Consider the following 12,341-nt stretch of genomic DNA (forward strand, 5'->3'; position numbering starts at 1 on the left):
AATACAAAAGGAAAGTACACTGCAGTATGAGGCTCCTTGGTGTGTGCCGAGGTGATTGCACATTTCTCTAGTGACTAGAAACAGAGCACAGCAGCACCAGTAAATGCAGAAATTTCCAACATCCTTAAAGACACATCTGAATGCATGTTCAAGTGCTTACTCACTAGGCTGAAACTCCTTGTGGTTTTAAAAATAGCCTAAAGTTAGGCTTCCTACCTTCCTACTCCATACACAGAAGCTTGAATTTTCCAAATGGGTTGGGAAAAAGAAAAAAAACCCAATCAATATATGTTAATCCTCTTAGTGTCTGCAGTTCAGGGTAGCAAAGGCATTCTTTCCTGTGAGAAACCACTTTAAAAAAAACTTGTGCTTGAAATTCTTCCCTTTTCTTCTTTCCACCCTTCTAGACCTTTCATTACAGGCAAGCTACTCCTTATGCCTTTGTGTTGTCTCTATCCCATGTCTTGCCTAGCTGATGGTAAAAAGAAAACACATCATATACAGGATGAAGATTTCTAAACCACATGTGCTTTACTTCAGGAAAGAGAAAATGGGATGCTTAATTTGCATACAGCAGTCACACCTGCAGCATGATTGAAGTGAAATAATAATAATGGTGAGCACTTCAGTTCACTGACAGAGGAGTGCACACCACTGCATTCCCAGTTCCAGTACTAAGCAGATGCTTTAGCTAGCTTCCTAGCTTCCATTTCCTGCTTAGCCTGTTCTCTCATCTCTCTTTCTCTCTCAATGAGAAGTACTTGTAGTTCTTCCCACTTCTTGAGGTTCTGCTCATATTTTGCAATGTCTTCCACTTCACATTCTGGCAGTTTCTGCTTGACAAGTTGGGTGGTCAGGGTTAACAGGCTTTCGGATTCAACCTTGCCAAGTGAATGCAGTTTGGAGTACAGCTCCTGTCAGAAAAAAGAGATTTGGTAGAAGTGTCAAGGAGAAAGCCAGTCAATCACAAAACAACCAGACACAAAATACTTCTCTACAACCAACATATCACTGAATTATTATTATTATTATTATTAGTAGTAGTAGTAGTAGTAGTAATAGTATTGCTGCTGCTGCTGTTATACAGGCCAGGTTACTATCACACAGAAGTGTTTCAGCTGTGGTAGTTGCTACCATTTCTTCAAATACTAACCTCTAGAGCATTTGTCTTTATAGCAACAAAACTGAACCAATGAAATTTCATTTTTGTTAACTACTCAAATTCTTTCTTTTCCAAGTTCAGTTATCTGGTACTAACAAAGATCAGCTGTTCAGTCAATGACAATAAATATTACTTAGACATCTTGGGTTTGTGTCTTGCCTCAAAACCAACTGCAAGACTTCAGCCACACTGCCTGCATCAGCATCCTTCCCAACAGGTGCACATCACTTCAAATGTTCTCCTTCCAATTGCATACTAAGTAACTCCCATAATTTTTCTTCCCAGCTTACTGTGTCTGAGGTGTGACTACACTTACACAGATTATACAACACTGCTAAAGCAAGTGATATTTTTTTCAATGATGTTCTACACTGAAACAGAGCAAAGCCTCAGAAAGGAACTCGTTTTCTTTCTTAAGCTTTTACTTATATAGATTTCCTGCGGCATAAAATATTAATACACGTAAGATGATGAATCACCCAGTGATACTATTTCTGGCTTTCTGTGATCTTTAGTCTGATGGCTCCTTAACATTCTGATTAATTGCCTTGAAAGTGCAGATACCCAACCAAGGAGAAGATGATACAGCACTGGAAAATTCTTTATGCCTTGTTCAGTCATTAGGTGAAAACACATTTACCCAATCTTTCATTCAAATAAAACACTTTACCCAGTCCAGCACTTGCAAAAATGTTTAAAGTAAGTATGTGTTCTAATGAAAGGTACATCTGTATTTTCTTCATTTGAGTGAAACTTGTTTTGCATTGCAGTACAATGGAACGAAAATGTGAGGATCATCCTCCTCCAAACAAAATGGCAGTTCTAGAGCCATGCAGATATCCATACTTCCAGTTATCACTGAAAGTTTATGCACTATGCAGCTGATCCACAGTGTTCCTCTTATCCAAGCTCACAACTGGCAATAATCTGAAAATGCATATCCCCTCAGCTCCTTCCTGGAAGCTCTGCCTTGCTCTTAGGCAGGAAACTATTATGTCCCCTCTCAGGCTCCTCCACTTCTCTCTCCCTCAGCCAACACAACTGCAGGCTTTGTTGTGTTTTACCTTGAATGTCTGCACTGGCCAGACAGTAGATTAAAGACTTTTTAAAATGCTAGACAGGCAGGTCTGAGTGGCTTGCATATTTGGTTCTCTTTCTTGATTTTATGATAAAGCATGAAGACAAAGCCAATGTCTTCAAAGCCAATGGACTAAAACCAAACTCAATAGAATATTTAGGTGTATTAGTCTCAGTAGATACACAAGGCATCAGTGAGAAAACTGAACAGACTGTACAGCTTGGGTTTGGGGAAGAAACTTGACAACTATGCTCATAGATTAGATAAGTAACTGGTTTAGATCATTCACACTCTTCCTATTAAACTCTTCCAAGGATGTGCTGAGAAAGGGCTGAACTTAAACACAGGAAATTGAAGTACAGAAAGGCAATAAACTGTAAACTAGCAGGTCTTGTTTCCTAAGCCATTACTGGTATCCTGGAATACTTCCTGCTCTTTTCTTGTACATTAGTAATACTGACTTAGGAAAGCAGGCTGTATGTCCCACAGGTACCAAAAGAGCACATTCTTAAATGGTTAAGTCATGATTTTTATAAGCAGTCTCCACAGTTCTGCATGCAGACAAGTTAGGGAAGAAGGTGCATTGCTTTTGGAGAAGGTATTCCCAGCATTTATGTGATAAAATGTTTGCTGCCTACTGATCATTGACACAGATAGAAAGAATTGCCTGAAGAACATTACAGTGAGCAGTGAGCCTCAGCATACATCTGAAAACAGGTAATTACAACCCCAATGAACGTCAGAGTCTAGATTACAGCTCTAACAGCTTTTTCTGAAAAGAGCCAAATGTCCTCAGGTCCTCTATTTTTTAGTGGAAGCAAAGACAAGTATCCATATCTTTTAGACTTCCATGCCTTTTTCAGGAACTTTACAAAGTTCCTTTGTTCTGAAGGTTGGTATGAAACACAGAGGCCATTCCATGGAGTACCATGGAGGAGCATGTGTATGTCTGAAGCAAACCCATATGCTTTTGCCTGCATTCTGAGGTGTATGATTTGTGAAGCAGAACCGGGAGTGCAGGAGGCAGAAGCAATTGGATTTGAGGTCAAGGAGAAAGACTGGGGCATCCTGGCTAATTAATGCAGGGCTGGACAAAATGCAAACGAATTTTTCTCAGCACCAGAAGTGCAAACCCTCTGCTGGGGTTACACAGAAGGGGCAGATGATCTGTGCTGGGATCACAGCAGCCAGGAATGCACACATCACTAGGCTGACTCAGAGCTGCCACCTTCCCTCACACTTGTAGGATTTGTAGTGCACCACGAACTACACCTGTAAGTGTCCCAGGGCACAACTGGGAAGAGCTGCTGTGGCTGGTCTAATGGATTTGACAGAAGAATCTAGGAACTCCCTCAGGCTTGGCTGAAATGCATTCTAACCCATGAGCTCATTTTCTCATTCACACAGCCAGAGATTTTGGCTTATTACTGTTGGATGTCTAGATGTCACATGGTGGCTGTGTCTTTCTAATATTCAAACTTCCCTGGTCAGATTTTAAACACCGGGACTCATTTTTTGGCCAAAGGTCACTGCCACACCAGGGAATGCCTGAATTTGAATTAATTATGAAATTTGTGGAAAGGTTGAGCTGAGAAGAAAACTAGGTTCTTGGCACTAGTCCCCAGTTTGATATTCAGACCTCATTTTGAGCACTCTGCATTATTTTCTTCAAGGCTAGACAATGGATAGATGATAAGAGACACATAAAAAACTTCTCACTCCCTCCTTCAAAGGACACTTGTGTTCACCTAATTCACTGAATTTCATCCAGGCATTAATTACCATATGCTGATAACCCACTGATTCCCAAACACTTCAATTAAAAAGTTTTAACTGCCTACAATACAAGTTTAATATCTAAAGATTAGTGGCAAAGTTACTCAAGTAAAAATTAAAGCAAGGAGAAGTGTATATGTGTGTGAGCTGAAACCATAGGATATTAGTCTTTTAACTTTTGAAATTTCTTTAGAACAGGCTGTATCCAGCACAGCTGTGCAAGGTCACAGCCATCCAGCAGAAACAATGGAAACTGATGGGTTAAGGAAAGAGCACTGCTCCTGGAACTGTAAGCCAGATAAGTTTCAACCTGAAGTACTAGATTTTTACCACAGCACAAATCAGAGTTGATAAAGTAAAATTAGCTGATTTAGCTCATTTTGAGATGATCAAATAAAATCAGATGATCAAATTAAATGAACTTATTATATAGATGTGTTCTAATGAACAGCCTTCTGTGTTTCTTAATGTTACCATCAACATGGTAACAATCTAAAGATAAAAGGAAGGTGATATGAACCTGATTTAATTCTCCAGTCTGAAAGTACAAGATACAACATTCCATCCATACAACATAATTATAATGTACACAAATGGACAATAAATTCAGGGCAGTCTCACACCCATTGCAATTTATTTTAATGGGCAAGAGCCCACACAAGGTCAGATAATGGGTCTATAAAGATATACTTTTGCAAACAGGACTGGAGTTATCATTTTCATGCATGAAAAGTGAAGATAAAATTCCAGCAGACAGACAAAAGACAAGTAGCCTTGAGCATTATGTCTTCGTAGGCTGCTGCTTCATGTTTGGAGAAGTGAAAATGTAAGGTGACGTGAGTTTCAAAAAAGCCAAACAGAACTCCTGATGCACTGAAAGGGTGTCAGTCTACCAGCCATAGTAAGTCAGCATCTGTATTTTCTAGTATGCATCACAGAGATGTACCACAGCTTAGAATATTTAGAGAAATCAAACTGTCTTACCTTGAATCGGCTGTAGTACTCAGCTACTTTAGATTGCTCTGTTTCTTCTGTCTCTGTACATTGTGACTTCTGCTCTAATTTTTTGGCTTTTTCAGCAGATTCTGCATCAGGTTTAGCTTCAAGGACAGACTGCAAAATGGTCTTCAAGGCATCAATCTGAACAATAACATTTGTAATGGTTAGAATCAAGTGTTTGGGATTCACTAAGTAACACAACTGTCTAAGTAACACAACTGTCATGCATTCAAACAACTTAAAGAATTACCTTGTATTATGAGACGATTTCTGTATATGCTAAACAGAAAACCAAATTCTAAAAGGAAATGAGACAATCTTGGAAGAATTTTGTACGTGCTTGGGATCTTGGAGTGTGTGGCTCTCACTCAGTCAATGCATTGCTTTTTGGGCTCTACGACTGGGTGTGTACAGAGATGCAGCATTAGTAAAGAATAAGCAAGAACCCTCTTTTACAAGTTCTTAGCTCTTCACTGAAAATAGTAAAAAGTATCTCTATATAGATAACATTTCTAAGTATTAATAGCATTTACTATTTTTAGAGTATCAGTATGCAGACAGATAGAATCTTCTATGGACCCACAGTACCAGAGACATACAGCCCTGTTTCAACACCAGGATGTTCATCTACAACCCAGAGCAAGATGAGGAATTCCTGAATTCCTCAGAATTCAAGAAAAAAAATCACAAGTGTATTAAGCTGAGTTCTTCAGACTTGAAGTAAGACAGATACCTCCAAAACTACACACCTGAAGAGGTAACTCAAAACTGGTGGAAGTCGCAGATGTGACCTGTCTTGGACTGTCCAGTATTATACTGAGAAGCCTCAAAAAATAGAGCAATAGGTAGGAGTACCTGCTGAGCAGTGCCCCAGACTTCTGCTTGTCAGGGGAGACTGCAAGTTTAGCAGTGACATGAGCAAAAGGGAGGCTCCCATCATCAGGGACACCTTCAGGAAAAAGTAACGAGAAGGAGAGACCTCAGTGATGTTACTATGCTCCAGCCCATGTGGTAGTGGCAAACTAAGTTACTCCTAAGCTGTCTGATTCCAGGATCAGCCTGATTCCCCCAGCAGTCCTAAGCCCCAAGTCCCTTAGGTAGTGCCAACCTAATAAATGGACTGAATCTAGCCATCCTCCCTGACTGAGGGCAGTACAAACCTTCTAGAAATCATTTTGTTGGCTTTTTGGACCAGTACTACTCAGGACATCATCTGAGGGCATAGAACACATACAATTAGCCTTAAGAGCAAGAAGATGTGACAGTTCATCCTCACTGCTAAGAAATATGTCTCTGAGTAGTTTCAAAAACTTGAGAAACAAAGGTGTCTTTCCATCCCTGCAGACACGTGTTTCCTGTGACACAGACACAGGTGTCTCTAAAAGGAGGGCAAAGCTTAGAAAACTTAAATGGTCTGTGGCAGTAGCACACACTCATTGCCAAGGACATGCCAGTAGACATTATCACTGGCTCATCAACTTAAGCACTGATTCTGTTCTAAACATTACTTCTCCTGTCTTGCAAAGGCCTCTGAAGTTTGCAGGGCATATTTTCATTAACAAGGCATAGAATTCACAGGTTTTACTGAAGTTTGTTTTATATGGAATTCCCCTTGTTCAGTGGGTTATAGTCTTCATACTTACAGCCTCTTTACAGATTTTGATGTCCCCTGACAATGAAGCCACATTCTCCATCACTTGCAAGGCTCTATTCAAATACCCAGGTGTCCACATCAGGGGCATTAGATTGTATACAGCTCTTAATCCTTTCGTCAACTCCACCTTCCCTGTGATAAAAACACACTTTATTGTTAGTGTTTTAATATCTGAATCTTAATGGAACTTGTATAGGCTGGCTCTAGTTTCTAGCAGTAACAGCAAGTGTCTTGGCTTCAGGGGTAAAAACAACACACTTATATGAAGTTGCTCTAATAGAATTTCTATGGCTCTAATTTTATTAATGTACTTTTTTTTTGCTCAACTTCATCTAATTATGTCCATGTTTCTGATACCTCCTCATTCCCCCTCACCCAAAAATTTTGCCCAGATGGAAATCAGAGTAAGTGGTTTTATGGTTGTCAGGCTTTGTAACAGCAGCTTGTTGAAGGATGCCTGAAAATCTCAGACAAATGTCTCCTCAGCTTTCAGCTGACTGTGGAGCATGTGTGCACTAAATCTGATTCCCTAGATTTACCTCTGTGGTCTCTAGGGTTTACTCACCCACAACAGCACATGTTATGGCTAAGTGCTCAGCTTACTACCCCTGTTTCTGCTGAGGCTTCCCAAGAGGAAATACAGGAAACCTGGCAAAAAGGAAATTCTGATTCTCCATATAAGACAATCTGTGCCACAAGGTGTTCATTGATCTTAGCAGGACCTGTGATGTACTGCACCACTTGCAATGTGGTTTTTCTTCTGAGTAATTACTTGAGATCCTCAAGTAATGAACTTGATGAAACTCCTGCATAATAGAGGAAATACATATCACATCGTAGCAGATGCAATTTACAATGACTGTCACTCTTGGGCTTTGATTTTGTTATTGTCAGCAAAACAGGTAATACTTCTTCAAGTGTAGCTTACAGGAGTTGTGTCCAAGCTCTCAATTCAATTTGCACTCTGGCTATAATAACACAAAACTATGAGAGATACACTCTTTACATGGAAGGGAACAGTTTAGGAAAAGCAAGGTAATAAGTGCACAGACATAGCCTATGGACTATGGCTACATTAAAATAGCTGAGGTGCTTGAGGCCACTCTGTGCCTGTAGACATCTTTTACTCTCTCAGAGGTCAGTTCCATTAGTGTTGGCAAGACTTTGGAATACATGACATAACAGTAAATAGCTTTTGATCCACTGAATGTCAATGTCATGGACCAAGCACTATTGCTCTCAGACAAGAGTGAAGTGCATTTCTGAAATACAGCCACTATTCCACCAATCTATACGACATTTAAAATTCTCCAAACTGAATTGCAACTGAAGAGCAAAGTCCCTGTTCATAACAGTATCTCCACTGGATTACAAACCACAGTGCTATGAAAAATCCTGCTTTCAAATTATTTTCACATTTATCCCTCTTTTTGACTGAAAATTAATTTTTTGTTTTACAGCCATGATAAATACAAATCAGCATCCTAAGTCTGCCAAAACACACCATATTTTGAGGTGACATTTGAAGAACAAATTCACTTTTTATTACCCTCAATAATGCAGTAATGAAACAAAAATTTACAACAAATTGTTGACTATTTACTTCCTAGTAAATAGTCATTCTATAGAGAAGAACAAAACCTATCTATACCATATTCCACTAAAAAGTCAGAGGAAATTCAAGAATTGTTTGCCCATTTCCCTTCCCTTCAATTCTGAATATACTTTGATCTAACTTCTCTTTAATACTATATAGCAAGTTATTAACAGCAAAGACTTCTTAACAGATACAGGATAAAGGCACTGCTATCTGCTCTTCACAACCCCAACATTAACTTTACAGTCACTAGTAGAAGTTCTAAAAACAGTGTTTTCCAGGGTGTACTCTCTCATCTCAGAAGGCTTAAAGATATTTTGTTAAGCAGAAAAAGAGTCTGTTGTCCATAACCTTATATTGTGTGTCACGGAAATCTGTACTTTAGGATATTTTTTTTAATTTGTTGGTCAACCAACAAACCAATCCGACTGCTATTTAAGAGTATCTTCTCTCTTTCGGCATCTAATCCAAACATGCAGGGAGCCCTAAAATTGGTTCTGAAGCTGTCTGATTAATCAAATTCAAATCAGTTCTACCCTCCAGGCCTAAAAAACAGGTTCAATCATAACTCTGAAATTGGCTTCCACTATTTCTTTTTTTCCTTTGCCTTCTCCTTGATTACATTTTAATAAAACAAAGATGCCAATTTAATTCAGCCACTGAAGACAAGAGGGGAAAACTGACAATAAGGGAGGTAAAACTTACCAAGGAATGCATAGCCATAGAGCTGGGAACTAAAACCCACAGTGTTACTTTGCTTTAGACCCGTAAGCAATAGCGAAGCTCCAATATTTCTCTCTTCTTCCCACTGCAAATAATTCACCAACTAAGTAAGTGCTCTTTTAACAAACACAAATAGAAAACAGCAGCAAAGACAGCATGCATGGCTTTCATCACATCTTAGCAATAAAGTAAAGAATGATTAAATATGCCCAGTGTTCAGTTACAGCATATCTGTCCTGAGGAACAGTACAAATGGTACTGAGGAACAACTCTCTTTGCAGAAGACTAAAATGTGAGTGGTTGAATTTTTGCAAGAAAGTTCTTCTTACTATATCTACCCCTAGGTCTTAAACCAAACACAGAAAACTGGTTCTGAGCATTATGACGCATTGAATGTTACTTTGAACGCTGTATATAAATAAAAATATAATTTCACTGCTGTCTTTGGATGAGATTACTTCAAAATATTAAATAGGTCACAGCTATATAAATAAGCTTGTCTTGAACACCACCTTTGCTTGCACATTCAGTTTTCATGAAACATTATACATACAGACAAATGCTTATCTCCCCAGTACGGATACACAAACATAGACAAACACAATGGAAAAATGAGATTTTCACCCCTTTGCTTTTCACATACAAGTCACTATACATACTTTATTTCCAGGCAAAGAAGAAAATATCCAAAACGGTAAATGTGCTTTTCTCTTCTTTGGTGAAAACTCAAATTATAACCCAATTGGGTAAAACTTGAAGGCAACTGCAAAATGCATTCTGGAAGATGCTTCATGTAACACAGATGGAGGCTTCAAGCACTTGCTATATAGATGACAACATGCTATTGAAGGCTTGAGCCAAACGTCATTAAAAATAGCTTCCTACAGAGATCATAGCGGATCTGACTAAGCCCCCTTTACTGACTGAGCCCCATCTGCAAAGGTAGAATAATGCCACTTCCAAGACCCTGAACTGTCATTCTGGCCTTAAGCAAGCAAGCTGTAAATAATAAACCCATAATCCTTGGAGACAAGAGAAATGTAACAAATTTAATTTAAAACAGATATGTAATAAGAAGGGATACTAAAAAACCTAGTGAAAATGCTTTATAAGTCTGCAACATCATCATTATCAAGCTGTAACGGTGAGCAATACCCAGCTTAATGGGGTGTCCTATACAATAGGTGACATATTTTTTGGTGGTCATTGATATAGTCTGCTTTGAACTGAAGTATCAATTCACATCCTTCAAATGGGCACACATTACAACTGAAAATCCCTACACACCCTCTCTTTCAGAGAAAGGAGCAAATGGGGTGACAAATGATTTGATGGTTTTCATACTTGATTGTGTCTTCTTTCCTTTCTTTCTTTTTTTCTTTCTTCTGCAGTTGCAAAAATAATGAGAAAATGGAGCATTTTTTTCCCCAGGTAAACTCAGGGGATATAAAATATGTTCATGATTGAATGTCTGATTGACTGCACCACAACACTTGGAAGCAGAGTCTCTGTGTATCATTCTGAGTGTGGTCAGCTTACCGTATGTTCAGACTTGGCTGCCAGGTACTGGTACAAAACATAGAGAGAAAGAAGCTGTGTTGATGATTCATCAAAACTTTCTTGGAGCATGATCTCTGTTACTACTGACATAGCATCTATAGAGGAAAACAATACTTAATTATTATAGCTTCCAATACGTATCTTCCTTTTGCACCCACTCATGTTCACTGATGCTTTATTGCTGTGGTATGCTTTGAAATAGTTGAAGAGGAAGTGAAACATTTATTTCAACTAGAACACACCTATAGAATTAGTCTTATTCCTTTGGGTTGCTCAAACACACTGCAGAATGGGTTGAATAGCATGAAACTACAGCCAAGGAGCTCTTAAAATCATCTTAGCTCTACACATTTCAGTTGGCTCTTCTTTCCTTAGCTCTTCAATCATTAAAAAAAAAATTAAAATTATTTCTTTGTTCTTGTGTTTTGATTACAAACAAGAGAAGGCCGGCTTAACTTCATTAGCCTTAGGGTGACAGGAGAGTACAAAGGATAAGAAATGTTATCACAGATCACCCACAGTGGTCTATTCAGCTAACAGTGCTCTAGAGGAGCTCTATATGACATTCCAGTGACACTTCCAATCAAGAAGGACAGTTTGGAAAAAGATCTTCAGTTTCACACGGAACAGAAATATGGATAAAATAAGGGGGAATTCAAAGATGGAGGGAGTATGTCTCAAAAAAAAACCAACCATGTAATAATTTGTTGTTTAGCAAAATCTTTCAGCTCCTTTCTGTTATCTGTTTTATAAGAGCTTCATGTAAAGGAAAGCTTACTGCAAGTTTACAGTACTAGAAAACCTGAAGTGAAATTAAAATGAGTCATCAAAATTAGTATGGGTCATCAAACATGAGAGGACTCATCCACTTAAACAGTCAATAATGAAAGGTAGGCCCAGTATGGCAAATCAGCATAGCTGGCTGCCCCCAGTGGCAGACAGAAAGCCTACACAAATAATTTTTATATGTAGCTTTTTGAACAGCTAAACGTATGGAAGACTAATACCAACACGCATTTTGATTCTAATAACACTCTAATTAATCGTCACTAATAATCCTATAATATCATTACCACATATGTCAGACTTGTAACTGAAGAAGATGGTTTACACTTGCAATAGAATTAATAACAGTAGAAACTGTGAATCTCACAAGTCTCAAAACTGTAAAATTAATAAAGTCCCAAAGAAAGGAGAGAAAAAACACACAGAAAATATTTCAAGGGAAGGTGAAGTTGTGTTTTATGATGAATTCAGAAAAAATATTGCTACAAATTTTTAGTTTAAAGAAAAGCTCTGTAAATGTAAGAGCATACAACTAAGGATGCCATATTGGTCTGTGTTTTCTTACCTTCATATTTCTTCTGCTTTATAAAGTAATCCAACAAAATATTGAATGTAAAATTATCTGGAAAAATTCCATACTGAACCTGAAGAAAAGAAGGGAAAAAAGTTGTGTGCAATTGTGCTGCAGATACCAGAAAGAGCATAACCACAACACTCCAACTGATGCAATGTATGTAAGCAACACAAGAGATTAGCATGGCTCCTGTGATGTAGGCCCTCCAACTTCTGATGCACTGCATTTGTTTTAATATTTTATCTGAGCCTTTCAGACAAGGAATAGCGCTGCCCATCACATTATTATGCCTCCCCTGCAATTAACATGATTTGGACACCAACACTATTTAAAATCAAAGAGCTTTCTTAGAAAAGAGAGGATTTAAAAGCTATTTAAAAGAGAGGATGTAAAAAGGCTATTGCTAAAATTCAAGTGCAATAGCAATTTGTT

The 12,341-nt window shown here is 38.3% G+C and overlaps 1 protein-coding gene across 2 annotated transcripts in view; it reads right to left on the reverse strand.

Moving 5' to 3' along the window:
- Positions 1 to 524: 524 nt before the first annotated feature.
- MRPS27 (mitochondrial ribosomal protein S27) overlaps positions 525 to 12,341 on the reverse strand; it is a 70,327-nt gene continuing 58,510 nt past the window's right edge. For both annotated transcript variants that reach the window (XM_058823379.1, XM_058823378.1), the window contains exons 6-11: positions 11,901 to 11,979; positions 10,529 to 10,644; positions 8,972 to 9,074; positions 6,659 to 6,801; positions 5,001 to 5,156; positions 525 to 914 (exon numbers count right to left, since the gene is read on the reverse strand). In XM_058823379.1, coding sequence (XP_058679362.1) covers positions 675 to 914; positions 5,001 to 5,156; positions 6,659 to 6,801; positions 8,972 to 9,074; positions 10,529 to 10,644; positions 11,901 to 11,979 — 837 coding nt within the window. In that variant the 3' untranslated portion in view covers positions 525 to 674. The remainder of the gene's footprint in view (positions 915 to 5,000; positions 5,157 to 6,658; positions 6,802 to 8,971; positions 9,075 to 10,528; positions 10,645 to 11,900; positions 11,980 to 12,341) is intronic.

This window comes from Ammospiza caudacuta, chromosome Z, assembly GCF_027887145.1.
Source record: "Ammospiza caudacuta isolate bAmmCau1 chromosome Z, bAmmCau1.pri, whole genome shotgun sequence".
Classification (NCBI taxonomy): Eukaryota; Metazoa; Chordata; class Aves; order Passeriformes; family Passerellidae; genus Ammospiza; species Ammospiza caudacuta.